This window comes from Archocentrus centrarchus, chromosome 4, assembly GCF_007364275.1.
Source record: "Archocentrus centrarchus isolate MPI-CPG fArcCen1 chromosome 4, fArcCen1, whole genome shotgun sequence".
NCBI classification, from domain to species: domain Eukaryota; kingdom Metazoa; phylum Chordata; class Actinopteri; order Cichliformes; family Cichlidae; genus Archocentrus; species Archocentrus centrarchus.
Genome location: NC_044349.1, coordinates 1640966 through 1658028, shown reverse-complemented (window position 1 = coordinate 1658028; position 17063 = coordinate 1640966). Strand labels below are relative to the sequence as shown.

At 43.1% G+C, this 17063-nt stretch overlaps 1 protein-coding gene across 3 annotated transcripts in view; it reads left to right on the top strand.

Moving 5' to 3' along the window:
* The window catches only part of LOC115778558 (uncharacterized), a 90392-nt gene that overhangs the window by 12293 nt on the left and 61036 nt on the right, over positions 1-17063 (top strand). For 2 of the 3 annotated variants that reach the window (XM_030726646.1, XM_030726648.1), the window contains exons 6-8: positions 1299-1437; positions 7538-7603; positions 13710-13833. In XM_030726646.1, the coding sequence (XP_030582506.1) occupies positions 1299-1437; positions 7538-7603; positions 13710-13833 (329 nt within the window). Of the gene's footprint in view, positions 1-520; positions 624-1298; positions 1438-7537; positions 7604-13709; positions 13834-17063 lie in introns of all 3 variants that reach the window. The other variant, XM_030726647.1, reaches the window with a different exon arrangement.

The following is a 17063-nucleotide window of genomic DNA, read 5'->3' as shown; positions in this document are numbered from 1 at the left end:
TAATAGGTCCCCTTTGTGATTAGGATTTTTGCACACAGGGTAAATAGATTATATTATTATTATTATTATTATATTCCATGATTATTAACCTGCTCAAATGTATAAGCTAGTTAATTTTAACCTTGTCTTAACGAGCTACTGTATTGAAGTTCTCAATATACACTGATGCATCAGAAAAACAGTTAACAAATTCAACTAAAAAAAAAAGTCATGTGAAATATGTTTTTAAAAGTTGATGTGCCCTCATACACACCAGCTGTCATTACCAAATTAGACCGGAGACCCTCTTCAGCATCAAAGCTGCATGTTCATGCTGTGATTTTTTTTATTTTTTTAAAATAGTGATGCTGGTGTGTTTGTGTTTCTGTGCCCTGCTCTTACTTAATGGACTTCTGCAGCACTATTAATTTAACAGGCTTGTTTGCCATTAATTTAACATGCTGGTTTTGACTATCACATTTAATAATGTACACTCTGCCAGGTCTGCTTTCATCAAAGTTATTATCATCTGTCTTTGCAGCATTCATGGGAGCTCAAACCCAGAACAGCAGCAACAAACTCTGTGGATTACTTGGCGAGCAGAACCTGTGGCGATAGCTGCAGCATTGTTGGAGTTCACGTAGGTCAGCACTTTAAGGAAGCTGAAAACTCTTCAAAAGAACAATGCATAATAAAATTGGTAGTTGAAACAGAATATTAAATTAGTGCTGGGCTCCAGTAAGGACTGTTTAGTCTCCATAGAACATTTTGAGCCTGTTCACCCTTCTTTTCTTCTCTTCGCTCATCTGCTCCCTCTCTCGAGGTTTCTCATGAAAACACAAAAACGATTCTGTGTGGGGGTCATGACCTTAAACTCTCCTGTGTTGTGTGTGTGTGTGTGTGTCCAGAGACATTCCTGTGAGGTTAATTGGTGATTCTAAATTGGCTGTAGGTGTGAATGGTTGTCAGTCTCTGTGTTAGCCCTCTGATAGACTGGCAGCCTGTCCAGGCTGTACTCTGCTGCCTGCCCTGTGATAGCTCGAATGGGCTCCAGCTTAGCTGTGACTGAATTGGACAAGCAGTTAAAATGCTGTATATTCAGTGTTATTCACCTGCAGGAGCCCTGAAGAGGAGCAAATAACATGAAAAATGAAAATGTGAGAAGGGAAACTATCATTCATGTCTATGTGGAGGCTATAACCTGTGATGAAGGAGCCACAAGCCTACTTTCTTGGGAAATGTTGTGCTAAGCTGATGATTTGATAGCAGTTTGAGGTTCAGTGAATTGACTGCCTTCTACATCTGTCTGTGTCTCTTAGATACAGGGTTACTGCAGCCGGATGCAGCAGCTCTGCACGACCGGGCCGACGGTCTGCAGCCGAACCTCCATCTGCTCGGTCGACTCTTCCTCTCCCGGCCCATGAGCCACGCTTTCAACTGCGTGCTCCTCTTCCAGTTGTAAGTTACCATGGCAATGATCTTTGCAGGTTCTTAAAGTTGCATCATTTTCCAGTCACACATTAAACAGCACTGAGTGTGGGAGGAATGCGGTTGAGTGTGTTGTTTTGCAGCACTTCCTCTACATAAGATTAAGTTCAACCTTTGAATGTGCCGTTAGCGTTTTCTCAGTTTTTCCCTTTCTGAACAGGACTGATGACTCTCGTCTTAGACGTTACATCAAAAAATATTTAAACTCTCACTTTCAGTAACTATAAATGTGTTGCTATTTTCCCGATTGTGTGGAAACCTATCTATATATCTCCCTTTCACCCCCATGGGGGGGTATGTTGGTAACTCGGGTCCTCTTCCAGAGGCCTGGAAGCTTGAGGGTCCTGTGCAGTATCTTAGCTGTTCCCAGGACTGCGCCTTTCTGGACAGAGATCTCTGATGTCGTTCCAGGAATCTGCTGGAGCCACTCTCCCAGTTTGGGGGTCACTGCCCTGAGTGTCCCAGTTAACACGGGGACCACTGTTACCTTCACCTTCCTCATCCTCTCTAGCTCTTGTCCGAGCCCTTGGTATTTATGCAGCTTCTCGTGTTCCTCCTTCCTTTTTTTCCCCAGTTTATTTAAGTTTTAAAGTGAGGTACAAAATAAAGACAACAGAATGATTAGCACAGTTGACAGTGTACCAGTTATTTACAATCAGAATTGGGCTAGAACACACCGTTTTCCTCCTTCCTGATGTTGCTGTTGCTCAGTGTTGCTACATGTATCACTACAGCTTTCCTGCTCTGCTTGGCCAGAGTACAACTTGGATGGTTCAGTGGAGAGCATCTGCTTCATTCTCCTGGCTTCTGCTCTGGTATGCCTCTTAAAGCAGTTAGCTAAGGTTCATGCTGACTTGATCTTCCATAGATGGTACCCTGTGGCTGTTCATCTTATAGCCAAGCGTCTCAAGGATCACTGTTGCCCTAGTATAAATCAGCTGGTTGGTTCCAGTGATGGTCAAAGTAGGAATTGTCTCTGGTGCTGTAGACTTTCAGAAGGTACGTTGCATAGTCTTTGTAATCAGCCACAGAGGGTCCAGGTTTCCAGCTTAGCTTCAGGGCAGCTGCTCTGGCATTCAATGTACTAGTTTTTGGAGTGTCGGGAGGATGATGATGATTATGATGATGATGCCGTGCTCCCTGCCCTGGCGTCCTGGCTCCCCCTTGCTGTAGCATTTGTTTTACTTCACTGAACCATGCGCTGTTTCGATGTTAGTCTAGATGTCGGGCATCGAAGAATCCGTAGGCCCCACATCCTCTTCATGTTCACTGGGGTTAGTGTGTAGTATCACCTTTCACCCCTGATGCCGTATTGTGTTCCAGTAGCCCACTTATTGTCAGCATGTCCTCGTGCCTCGGACCTTGTTAATCCGGGCAACGTCTGAGCCATTATGGCTTCAATTATGCATGCCCTGGTCAGGATTTGAACCCATCACCTATTGTTTCAGTAGTGTTGCCACTACACTATATGACCAAGTTTTGTTGTTGTCTTTTCCCCTTTTTTTTCAGCGATTGTTACACTGCAATATTTGAAACCTGTCGAGTCGTTTTCAGTGTTCTGGACCAGCACAACTTCTCTTAACTGAGCGAGTGCAGCAGACTCGTGTAAAAACTGTCCTTGAGGTTCAGACTTTATATCACCGGCTTCTGCTGCACAGTCTTGAAATATTGAGTTACACGCCTGAGCCAAATAGCGGTAAAATATGATCACTGCTGCAGCATCTGCAGCCCACCGACTTTTTAAAGTAACCTGCTTTCAGTTACTGCGGTCTGTCCTTCGTTTAAATTTGACAGCTGCTAAATGAAACTTTGTGTTTAAATTCTGAAACGGGGGAGCTGCTGTCGCTGATTGCGGTTGAAATCTCCTGATTATGCATGAACACAAAGTACTACTGTACCACAGCTGACATGAAAATACTGACCATTAATTTTAATTATAAGCATATTGTAGAAACACACACACACTACATTTCCTGTAAAAATAATGGCAGTGATGTTTGATTTCCCTAATGGAGAGCCGGATTTTTTTTTTCCTGTTCCTTATCAATTTCTCCTCTGGCTCAAAACTAATGATCTACCTGGGTCAGTCAGTGGAAGTAATGGTCTAGAAAAGTCATTCTTTTTGCTGATGTTTATTTTTTATTTGAGAAAAACACTCGTGCATCACCAAAAAAAGTGTCTTCAATTAAAGTAATGACCAAATGCTGCCAACAGGTACTTTGACTTGTCCACCCTGTTGTTTGCTGCATTGTAATATTCTTTTGTCTTAACACAGATACATCAGTGAGCCATTAATCAGTTTAGATTTGAATTATTTGTGTGTAACTCTTGCAGCATTGACAGATTTGTGTCCATGTGTGTGTCCTTATGGGCGCAGAGGAGGGGCGCGGGGCTTTTAACATCGTTGGTGGAAGGTCTTGTTATCAGCGTGTGAACAGCTCTGAAACACCTGGCCGATCGATAGTTCCCTCATTGTGTTCAAGGAGGCTTAGTGGTCGATCGATGCAGAGGCTCAGCCCCACTGACGCACACACAACACACAAAACACGACCTGCATCTTTTACCCTTGGCGCCCCTCGCTCTTCATGCTCTGCCCTGCACGGTGGAGCTGCTGTGAAACGCGCATAATGGCACATTCACGCTATGCACCATGTGCACACAGAATGAATGAGTACGTATAACTGTACCAACACAAATAGCTTGCTAAAGTGTGTGTTCCTGCTTTATTAATTTAATGTACCTGTGCACTTTTGTTGAGTCTATAAAATTGGAATTTAAGGAATAAACTGTAAAAGCGCTCAGAGATCCGGCTCTAAACACACCCACACATGCAGACTAATGAGAGGATTATACAGCCAAGTAATAAAGACAAAATGTGTGAAATAGCCTCCTTGTTGAACCTCTACCAAAACTTCATTACATTTTTGTAAGTTTATTAAGAGGAAAAAAGTGTTTTTAAATGCTTCACCAAAGGGCAGAGCCTTTTTAAAAATGTTATTAGGAATCTTTTACAAACAGCCAATCGTGTGAGTGCAGGACATAAAATCATGCAGATACAGGTGAGGAGCTGCAGTTAATGTTCACGACAGGCATCAGAGGAAGGAGAGAAGTGACCCCGCTGATGTTCGATGGAGGGAATCTCGTGTCGTTGGAGGAGAACAGCCAGGCTGGGTGTTTCTGGCAGGAGGGGTCACTCTGATAAGCAAACCTCACACTGCAGCAGAGACTCCTGCCAGTCTCGAGAGGAAATCTGAGGTAGTGGGCTGTAATTCACAAAGATGCAGGAAAGCACTAAAAAACAGACTGATTAATAGAAATGTTCATACATTGGGGAAAAATAAGTATTTGATACACTGCTAATTTTGCAGGTTTTCCCACCTACAAAGAATGGAGAGGTCTGTAATTTCTATCACACTGTATGATTTTAAAATAATTAATTTGCATTTTATTGCATGAAACAAGTATTTGATAGAATAGAAAAACTGAACTTAATATTTGGTACAGAAACCTTTGTTTGCAGTGACAGAGGTCAGATGTTTCCTGCAGTTCTTGTTTGCACACTGCAGCAGGATTCTGGCCCACTCGTCCGTACAGATCTTCTCCAGTCTCAGGTTTTGGGGCTGTCGCTGGGCAACGTTGAGTTTCAGCTCCCTCCAAAGATCTTCTATTGGGTTCAGGTCTGGAGACTGGCTAGGCCACTCCAGGACCTTGAAATGCTTCTTAGGGAGCCACTCCTTAGTTGCCCTGGCTGTGTGTTTGGGGTCATTGTCATGCTGGAAGACCCAGCCACGACCCATCTTCAATGCTCTTACTGAGGGAAGGAGGTTGTTGGCCAGAATGTCGTGATACATGACTCCATCCATCCTCCATTCACTACGGTGCACTCGTCCTGTTCCCTTTGCAGAAAAGCACCCCCAAAGTATGATGTTTCCACCCCCATGGTTCACGGCTGGGACGGTGTTCTTGGGGTTGTACTCATCCTTCTTCCTCCTCCAAACATGGCGAGTGGAGTTGATACCAAAAAGCTCTTTTTTGTCTCATCTGACCACATGACCTTCTCCCATACCTCCTCTGGATCATCCAGATGGTCATTGGCGAACTTCAAACGGGCCTGGACATTTGCTGGCGTGAGTCGGGGAACCTTGTGTGCCCTGCAGGATTTTAATCTGTGACAGCATAGTGTGTTACTAACAGTCATCTTTGAGACTGTGGTCCCAGCTCTCTTCAGGTCATTGACCAGGTCATTTGTCCCCGGTGTCCTTAGACAGCTCTTTGGTCGAGGACATAGTGGAGAGGCTGAAGTATTCATATGCTAGTCTCTGTATTTGGCATCACCAGCGTGATTACCTGGATCCAACCTGCCTTATGTCAGCAACCCCAGCTGGTGACGGTGTCTCGGTGTGGGGAACGTTGGCATCCTTTGCCCCCCTGCTCAGGCACCGTGCCTTAATGTAGAACACTTTGTTTTGGATCTGATAAAATCGGCAGGAATGAGAAACTCTGTGAAATTAGAGCTTCAGAGCTCACTGAGCGTGTCTGCTCTAACTGCTGTTTTCACTCATTCTCCTTGATTTCAAGTGATATTAAAATATGAATGTATATTTTATACTGTTCATCTGCAGCTGCTGGACAATTATTCCTGCATGAGGTCAGTCCTGGTCGCATCATAAATTCCATAACGGCTCATAGTTTGTATTTCATTCATATTTAAAGGGATGGTTTTGATTGCTTGTTGACATAAGAGATTGTGTGGACATGAGTTCAGAGATCCAGTGAGTAAGAAGGTGTGATCAGACTTGTTGGTTCATCCTCCCTAAATCAGATTTAAGTTGAAGGTTCCCCGTTTTGGACACACTTTAGGACGTCTTTCGTTTGTGTTTCAGATGTGAACATCCAAGTTCCCAACTTTGGGATAAAATGTATCTCAGCCTGACTTCCAGAGAGTGTTTTATGAGGCACACTGTATGCTGTCCAGATTTGCACCATAAGATGATCTGAAGGGGAGATTGGCCAAATTTAAGTTGGGTAAAATGGTCCTTGTTGATCACTCCTCATACTGGAGGTTTGTGAGGACAGTTATGCAGCTGCGAGTCTGTTTTTGTGGGAAAGTTTTCATCTGCACAGGCATGTGTTACCGCGAGGCCACAGGTTAGCAGAAACATTCGTAAAGTCATAATAATAAAAGTAAAGTTTCTTTTTCTTTGTATTTTAAATTTTTTAGTCCACACTTTAAAGCTCGACTTTGAGCTCTCTCTCTGCAACATCGACATCACTGCTTCTCTGTTCTTTGCTTTCCAACTGTGGCGAGTTTTTCATGTTCAAAAATATGGCCTAAACCGCTGTAGATGAGAGGACTAGACTGTATGAAAACTTCCTAAATTTGTTGGCATTTCCTTTCAACATTTGAAAGCGGGGAGATGTGAAAGAGTGGGTGTAACTCTGCGCTCCAAAATAACATTTAGCTGTCTGGAGAAACCACTAATGGATTTGCAGTCTCAACAACCAACTGTTGAGAGATTACAGGAGCTTAGACTTATAAGGAACGGAACAGATGTTGAGCTCCAAAAACCTGTCTCGTCATTCACGTGGGATTGAAACGTACTGTAAGAAACGCTCGCTTTTAATGTTCGCCGGCATCCAGCTTCTTTATGAACGTACAACCTTTTACAAGCAGATTTCTGGCTCGATGTGGGTGTGTGATGTTCAGAGTACATGTGAGATATACAACCAAAACATTTGCTTTAAGTAGCGCCCCCGAAGGCACCGTTTTTGTTTGGAGAACGTATAAAATCGAAAAGTTGTTGAGGATCAAGACGCTGCGTGGAAAACAAGAAACTATTATAAAATTAAATCTCTTAGCTCTTCGTAGCTTCGGGCGCTCTGATGCAGTAACAAACCTAATGTTTAATACAACGGAGGAGTGCTCGTCACTGAGACTGTAGAGGATGACTGATCACTGCTTAATACCTAAGAGCCTCTTCCTCTCCTTTTCCTCCCTGCTTTCCTCTGCCTGGATCTCCTTTTTTTTCCCCCCTTTTCTGTCCTTTTCTATTACTCTGTCTCTCTCCAGCATTTCAATTGGAATTAGTTATGTCCTGGCTGGCAGTGAGGCCTACGCTGCACTTCTTAATATCAGGTAAGTCTGACAGTCATGCTGCTTTGTTAAACTGTAACTCTTTCTGTCATTTTGATGATCTTCTCTTTAATCAAACCTAAATCTGGTTTCAAACCATGCACATTGGATTTGGATCCTTTTCACCAAATCTGTTTAGGCTCAGCTTTCAGCATCCGTTAATTAGCTTAAATTATATATGATGCGAATTAAAGCAAAACGTTGCAGCTTGTGACGCTGATGTAATGAAGCTGCACTTATCCACGAGGAAAGACTTCCTGTTGCTCTCTGCAACGATGAATCTGAATATTTGGCTGCAGAAAAATCACTGAAACTAACCAAGAGCTCGTTACTTTAATGCTCCTGTAGTTGATGCTGTAGTTGATCTTGTTGACTTTGACAGATGAAGCATGTGAGTGGTTTTAGTTTGGGGCTGTAATTAGGTCATAAAGTCTCTGTGTCCTTTTTTGCTTGTGTTATGTGGGGTGTTGGCTTTCAGAGTTAGTGTAATGAGTAAAGCTGCGTTAGGTATACTGCCCTCTGCGTAGTGTGCATGCAGTATGGTGAGGGGATCAAGATGGCTTAGCTTGACATATGAGTTTCTCTAATTCAAAGTGTGGTTTCCTTCTACGTATAAATTATTTAAACTCTTTAAGGGGCTCCAGCTCAGAGAGCACGCCGTTCAAGCACAATCAGCAGCAGGGAAAAATGTCACTGAAAGAAGGAATTCGCTAAGAAAGCGAAACGTCGGCAGAAATCACGTCCCACATCAGTCTGTCTCCACGTCCGGCCCCGTCCTCACGAGGCAGAAAGCTCAAAGTGAATTGTCACTTCAGGGTTGTGTTGTTTGGGGAGACATAATTTCATTTAAAAAATTTTTTTCTTTAATATTGATTTAAAAAAATAAACTGATGCAACCCTGAGAGCTGACCAGTGGAGGGGGAGGCCCTGAAAGGATTGCATGAAGTTACAGCATTTCTTTTAATCAAAGCAAACAAACACACACAGGCTGCAGAGCTGAGAGAAAAATATCCCATTATTACACAGGAACAGTTTATTTATCTTTATTTTCAGTTTTAGATTAACTCAAAGTTCTTGTTCGCAGTGAATACTAATGTGATTACATGGTTCTAAATGCACCAGATTTATGTGTCTGTTCCTTCTTGTAAACCTCACAATCTCACTTGGATCATTTGTAGCTATTCTGGAGTTTTCAGTTATCATGAAACACAGCGAGTCAGGATCATTCTGGACAGTGATGTCAGTTTGACAGTCACATCAATAAGGTTACCAGAACTGCTTTCCATCACTTAAGTTAGATTATTGTAATGCTCCATTTGCAGGAGCTCCAAATCATCAGCAGGACGACTTCACCTCATTCAAAACGCAGCAGCCAGAGTTCTTACAGGTACATGGAAATCTGAGCAGATTAGCCCAGGACTGAGGTCACTTCACTGGCTCCCAGTGCAATATAAAATTACCTTCACAATCCTTTAATTAGTTCACAAAGCTCTCAGTGGTGCACCTCTGACTTGCTCCCTGTTTATAACCCAATTAGACCTCTCAAGTCATCAGCTGCAGATCTTTGAAATGTCCCCAGAATCAGATGCAGGTATGCTGAGGGTGCTTTCAGGTACCGTGCTCCTGTTCTCAGAAACGAGCTGCCTGCTGACCTGAGATCGATCACGTCTGTGCCGACAAAACAGACTCTCAACCTTTTTGTTCACACGGGCCTACACTCTGTGTGTGTGTGTGTGTGTGTGTGTGTGTGTGTGTGTGTGTGTGTGTGTGTGTGTGTGTGTGTGTGTGTGTGAGAGAGAGAGATTTCTTTTGAAATGATGTAGAGACCTACTATAAAGTGTCAAAACTAAATTAGAGCTGTATAAAGTGTGATTTAGTCATTATGTTCACATCAAATCACACAATCTGTCGATACAGGTCGACAAACATTGTGTAATAAATTAAATGAATAAATAAAACTCATTATCCGATATGAGCTTACCTGGGAATGAGAACCTAACTCCGATTAGAACATAAGTAGTCTTACTGCTGTGCCAGTACCAGCTGGTCTGTTGGTCCCCTCAGCTCCTGCAGCAGTGTACATGTGGACCTACTTCTTCCAGCTGGGTCTTTGAATGCTCACAGCAGCTCTCCTGCTTCCTCCTCAGACGTCTTCATTTTTGGGGTTCAGAGCAGCATTCTGCTTTATCAGGTTACTCTTGAATGTTACCTTTTGGTTCCAAAGCTCTACCTATAGGGAGCCTCTAAATACCAGTAATAATGTTTATAGTATATTATCTTGTAGAAGTCTAATGGCAGTTCCTCCTTGGAAGCCCTAATAATATCCATAACCACATGAGCACAACACAGTCAGGTGCGCACAGTGTTCTTAAAGCTTCCAAACACACCTTGTTTTATTTATATAGAACCAAATCACAACAAACAGTCGCCTCAAGGCGCTTTGTATTGTGGGTAAAGACCCTACAATAATACAGAGAAAACCCAACAGTCTAAACGACTCCCTATGAGCAGCACTTGGTGACAGTGGGAAGGAAAAACTCCCTTTAACAGGAAGAAACCTCCAGCAGAACCAGGCTCGGGGAGGGGGGGTCATCTGCTGAGGGGGGAGAGACAGAGATTAATAATAACTAATGATTAAATGCAGAGTGGGGTATAAACAGTAAAAAGAGGTGAATGAAAACACTCAGAGCATCGTGGGAACCCCCCAGCAGCAGCCTAGGCCACCTCAGACTACCATAACCTCAGACCTGTTTCATTTACCTACAGTGCATTCTGTGCTCGCTGAAGCCTACAGACATTTTAGTTGGAGTTCGAGGTTCACTGCACGTGGCACTTCAGAGGAGTGCTCACGGTCAGTGGAGTAAAACAGGCTGTAAACAGCTTTTTAAACCACAATGTCCTTTTTTTAATACATGGTAAGATGTGACACGCAGGTGTGGAAGCGAGTTCGCCCTGATTAAAAATGACTATTAGTAATTCAGCTGAGTGCAGCCCTTGTTAGAACAGTCGTATAATATGCAGAATTAAAGAAAGAGGCTTTGTTTAAACTAAATCTAAAGCAGCAAGAATCACTGTAGCAACTCCAACCAGCTCTTCAAGTAATCGTCTCGACCTGAGCCCACCCCCACCCCCACCCTCCTCCCTTTCCCAAGCCTATAATTACCTTTATCAGTTAACAGAGCTAATTTATTTTGTCATGCCCCAGTAAATACATAACCCAAATAATATTATTCACACTCTGCGGGACGGTCAGACTGCTTCGTCGGCACACCTGGGGGCTTCATTATCGGCCTGCTCAGTGCCGGGGGGGATTCTGCGATGCGTTGTGGGGAGACAGGGTTACTGGAGTGAAAACACCTCGGCAGACCTCCTTTGGATAAACCACCGTATTCCCCTCCCCAATCAATAGGTTACTGCAGATCTCTGTGTAAAAACTGCCGTCAGTCCTGCTGCAGGATAGTGGACCCGAATCCCACTGAGCTCTGCAGGAATTAAGCATTAGTGAGGTTCACTCTCAACCCAGTGACCAGATTATTATCTTTATTATTGTTTTGTTTTTTTTAGAGCTTTACATGGAAGAAAAATCTATCTACAGGTTTTAACTACACTGCCCAAAACATTAAAGGAACAATTTGAAACACATCAGATCTCAGTGGGAAAAAAAACCATGCTGATAACCTGCTGCATATCAGTGCAGATATGTGTTAGGAGGAAAAGCATGCTGCATCGTTTGATGGAAATGAAAAAGATAAACCTACAGAGGCTGAATTCAAAAGCAAATCATAGTGAAAAAAAACGATACAGAAGGCTGGAACATTTTGCCGAAATCTCAGTTCTGGTATTCTGTGGTAAACGCCAGTCAGGCACCACGGTGCTGGGCAGTGAGCACAGCGCCCACTAGAGGACACTGGGACCTCAGGCCGCCCTCATGAAGTCTGTTTCTGATTGTTTGCTCAGAGACATTCACACCAGTGGCTGCTGGAGGTCATGTTGTAGCTCTGCAGTGCTCATCCTGTTCCTCCTGCACAAAGGAGCAGATCCTGGTCCTGCTGATGGGTTAAGGACCTTCTCCTGTCCAGCTCTCCTAGAGTACCTGTCTGTCTCCTGGTACCTCCTCCATGCTCTGAGACTGTGCTGGGAGACACAGCAAACCTTCTGACAATGGCACGTATTGATGTGCCATCCTGGAGGAGTTGGACTACCTGTGCAGCCTCTGTAGGGTCCAGGTATGGCCTCATGCTACCAGCAGTGACTCTGACCCTAGCCAAATGCAGAACTAGTGAAAAACAGTCAGAAAATATGAGGAGGGAAAAATGTGAGTGTCCTCCACCTGTAAAACATTCCTGTTTGGGGGGTGTCTCATTGTTGCCCCTCTAGTGCACCTGTTGTTAACTTAATTAACACCAAAGCAGCTGAAACTGATTAACGACCTCCTCTGATACTTACTGACCACATCAATATCACAGAGGTTTAAATGACTTGATGCTGAACTCTGATTAAAAATGTTCCTTTAAATTTTTTTGAGCAGCGTCTCTATCCAATAAACATATTTAAATCACGTGTGTTTAATTAAGAGGAGCAAAATTCGCCCTTATGTCTCTGCTGAACTCAAATCTTAATAATCTTGTTACTAATAATTCATACAGTGAACAAAATGAGAATTTTAAAATCAGGTTTTTATTTTTCTATTTCCAATGTCAAACATCCATTTGCTACAGTTTGTACAACTGATTATCATTTTGAAACAACGTTAAGGAGCCCCTGATGGGAAAACACAACAATGTTACTACTGCCTGTAAAAATACTGAGCACATAATATGTACACAATTTTCTGTTTACCTCTGCCAAGGAGGATCTATTTTTGGGAGCATTTTCGCTCAAAAAGTTTTGGATGAATTCTGATGAAACTTTGTAGGGGTGCAGATCAGGGTCATGTTATCATTTATGTTAACATGTGGCTCACACCCACCGAGATCTTTATTGACAAAAAGCCTTAAAACTTACATCTTTAAAGAAAGGACTGTCAGGAGAAACAGAATGAGCTGCATAGGTGGTTAAAAATATACTGTACAAATCAATTCAGTACCTGTTATCCATGACCTGCTCCTGCATAATGTTTGTGTAATCAAAGTAAACTTCTGCCATCATCTGATTTTTACTGCACTACAAACTTCTTAAAGTGTGTTTGCAAAGAAACAAAGAAACAAAATGATACCAAATAGAAGGAAATTATTCAGATTATTCCGTTTTTTCCACAGCCGTCTGTGTCAGAGACCCACATGATGGTTTTTTTGTTTTTTTGGTGCCGGTACCATTGTGCACCAGATGCAGTAACGTTTGTGTTTGCATTCACGCTCGGGTTATAAACAGCTTCTGACTGCAGTGTTTGAGGACACAAAGGAAGTTCACTGTTGCATCCTTTGATTCTTTGTCCTTTACAGCAGCTTTATGTGCTCAGACACACACTTTAAAGCAGGGCTCTTCAAATCCAGGCCTCGAGGTCCGGTGTCCTGCAGGTTTTAGATGTGTCCCTGATCCAACACACCTGATTCAAATGGCTGAATGACCTCCTCAGTATGCAGTCAAGTTCTCCAGAGTCCTGCTAATGACTTCTATATTTGATTCAAGTGTGTTGGAGCAGAGACACATCTAAAACCTGCAGGACACCGGGCCACGAGGCCTGGAGTTTTTTTGCTGTATTGCAGAATTGTTGTCATCTTAGTTAAAGACACTAATGTGTTTGATTAGTTTGTGGTAGTGAAGGTCTGTGAGGCGTTCTGCTGGATGGAAGGCTGAAACACCAGATGTTTTCATTGTTAATATGCAGCAGGCAGCTTTTTGTTTTGGAGGATGGCTGTTAATTGGACCACAGGTGTTCCTCACCAAGGTGACATGGTACTAGACTGGCATCTTGATTATCAGTCAGCACAGAGCACTTGTGTTTAGTTTAACAGTGAAGTGGTTTCTGTAGGGTGTTATTGAAGCGAGTGACGGGGGTGTTAGAGCCACTACACTGGAGCGAGGTTGTGCTTTTCTTACTCCTGTTATGAAAGCTGATCATGAACAGAAGAGTTTAGATGTCTCTCTGTGTGTGTTTTTTCATCCACAGCCACATCTATGTGATCCCAGTCTTCACCTGGACCCTGACTCTTGCTATTTTATTGGCTCACACAGTCATTCAGCCAATCACTTCACTGCTGACCCTCCTGAAAGGAGTCCTCCTCATTGTCACGGTAATGTTGACATTTTGTATTAATTATTCAGCGTCTGTAATGATGATGCAGAGTAAATGTCTCTCAGGGGCTTTTAGGGGACTTTTTCTTATCATTAGAAAAGGAGAATGCACATAAAGAAAAAATAGTTGGGAATGTCACTAACAGTACAGGAAGTGATGTAACTGTCTGATGGCTGTGTCATGTTAGGCTTATGTTTCTGTGTATTACACTTACACTAATGTGGTCGAATGCAGCAGCTCTGCAGTTAATGATCTCTTCGTGGAGGCTCTGATGTGATGTCGAAGGTTCGACAGTGAGATCATTTTGGCAGCGGCAGCTTGTATTGCATTATACAGAGAAGTGTTTCTGTTATCCAGCCTGCTTTTATCGATGGGCAAAATAAAGGAAACATAAATGATAAATGTGATAGTGAGACCGCACTGATGAAGCATCAAACTGAATTTGGTGTGAGGTTTGAGATATCTGATGTGTTTTCTAGCTGAAATATGGCTGTGAAAGAGTTTCGGTTTGCTATCGCAAGCATAAAGGTCACAGCTGGCTCTGTGCAGGTGTGCTTTCACACAGGTGTTCTTCATGTGTTCAGGTTGTCCTGATGGGCGATGATTTCCAGTGAACTGATATTAAGCTTGTAAGCAGTGTTATCAGTATTATTCGATTCAAATTAAATTTAATCTGCCCCATCATGGCTCCATCATGGCTCCATCATGGCTCCATCATGGCTCCATCATGGCCCCATCATGGCCCCGTCATGGCTCCATCATGGCTCCATCATGGCTCCATCATGGCTCCGTCATGGCTCCATCATGGCTCCATCATGGATCCATCGTGGCTCCATCGTGGCCCCATTTTGGCGTCTCCACATATAACTGAGAATTGCACCGCGGTGTGTAAGCTGATGCTCGCAGGTCTTCAGCTTTTTTAAATGAACGTACATTTGAGGAGCGGCAAGAAGGTCGTGGGTTCAAATCCAGCCTGGGACCTTTCTGTGTGCAGCTTGCTGTTTGCTTGCTGCAGTGAAACAGAGTGAAGTACAAGTCAGTAATTCAAAGGTAGTTGGTCACTGAATCAGTTATCACTGTATCTGAATGAGGTTCTCCTCTTGGGGAAGTGAAAATTAAGCGCCCCTGAGTCTCTCTCTCAGAGCGGCAGTGGCTCTGATAATGTGGATGATGGGATGACCACACAATGGAGAAAACCATCCAACCCTAATTAGGATTAAAAAAAAATTGCTATATAGCTGCTTCGGGCTTTCTGTGCCTGCACAGTGGTTATAAATGAGTCCCATTATCTTGTTCTTTAACACTGAGCTACCATGCCACTGGGACAAACACTAAAAGTATGACATAGATGAGATGATGTACACCTCTCTGCACCCCTGTGGTGTAAAAATCAATGGGGAAGGGTCTGGTTCTTATATAGCACATTTCTATCTAACATTCACATGCTGGGAAACTCAGAGGTAAACTCGGGGTTCAGTATCCTGTCCAAGGATACTTTGGCATGTAGACCGGAGCAGCCAGGGATCGAACCAACAACCTTCTGATTAGTAGGTGACCTGCTCTACCTCCTGAGCCACAGCCGCCCTAAAATCATTTAAATTTAATGTAATTTTTGTAGAGCCGCTTTAGCTTAGTTGCTTTCTATTGTGAGGTAAAGACAATATCACAGACCCTGAGGAAGCCCTTGGCCGTGGTGGGGAGCAAGAACTCCCATTTAACAGGAAGAGACCGCTGGCAGGATCAGGCTCAGGGAGGGGCAGCCGTTTTTGGGAGATGTTAGACAAAAGTTATTAGAAAAAAACATTTCTTAAAGTGTTTACAGGTGTATTCTGTACAATCGTTACACGCTGGAAAAAGAACCGTTCAAAGAAATGAATAAAAGCCCAAAATTACGGTGGCATTCACGCTAAGGCTGGGCAATCTGGACCAAAAATAATATCTCTATATTTTTGAGCTGAATGTCAATATACGATATATATATATATATATCCTGATAAACAAAAAGGCCCTTCAGAGTCAAAGCTACGTGTCCCAGATGTCACAGGCACTTTTATTAACATTCAGTTGTAGATGTACATGAGAAATTGCTCAAAAATAAACTATTGGATAATTTAATAATAATGCTCCTCAAATAAATTAATGCTTTTTCCTCCATAACAACAGACTCACAGCTGTGCTATTAAAATGTAAACAGAGAAGATCCAGAGCAGAAACAGCAAAAGGCTGACCTACTCTTTAAAAAGCCAGTCTGCAGTGAAGTAGACTTCACCAAAGTACTTCCTCCTGTGTGTACTCCTGTACATCCAGTACTCTGTGCAAATAACAAAACATGTAAACAGTCTGAATGAACAAAACTCCATCCTTCAGTCAGCAGGATTTTAGCCATCTCAGTAAATCCACAGACACCTGCACTGACGTATCACAGCGAGAGGCCCACCCGCTCAATGCGGCATCTACGTATCCGCCGGCTGCATCAGGAGCCCTCTTACCTGCAGGCAGGTACTCTTGGAGATGGCAAAGCGAAGTACAAAGGCTGTATGTGCGGAAAACACGGTGACGGCGGAGGATTTCAGGTTTCCAAACGTCGCCAACGTCACCTGCAAAAGTCGCTAAATTTGTCGCTAGTCGCTTTTTGGGAAAAAAAAGAAAAGTCGCCAGTGGGGTCTGAAAAGCCGCTAAATCTACCAACAAAGTCGCTGAGTTGGCGACACCGCCATGCGCTCGCTTCCTGCATGATTTACGGGTGAAGTGGAGAGAGACGGGGCAGAGTGAAGCTGTGCAGACAAACTGGGAGAAGAGAAAGGTGATCCGGTGGATCTACAAGTATGATTGTAACGCGACATAGACTATATCGATATAAACGATATTGGCTCATCTTAATATCGCGTATGAAAATATATCGATATTTCTTAAAAACTCGATATATCGCCCAGCCCTAATTCACGCCCACGATGAGCAGATGGAAACTTTTTGACCTGCAAGTTAAATAAAATTCTTCCGGGGGATATTTAGGTGTTCGTTAAAATGAAACCTTCTGATTTATCGTGGCTGACTTTTAATAACTGAAAATCTCACACACTGTCCATCACAGGAACCTACTTCATTTGTGCAAATGGTTGTTAATCAGAAGTTCACCAGGAAAAATTAATACAGAAATTGCCTCAGATAAACAAATTGAAGGTTTTCAGGCTTTTTTTTACCCAGGCAGCAGTATGCATTTATGCATTA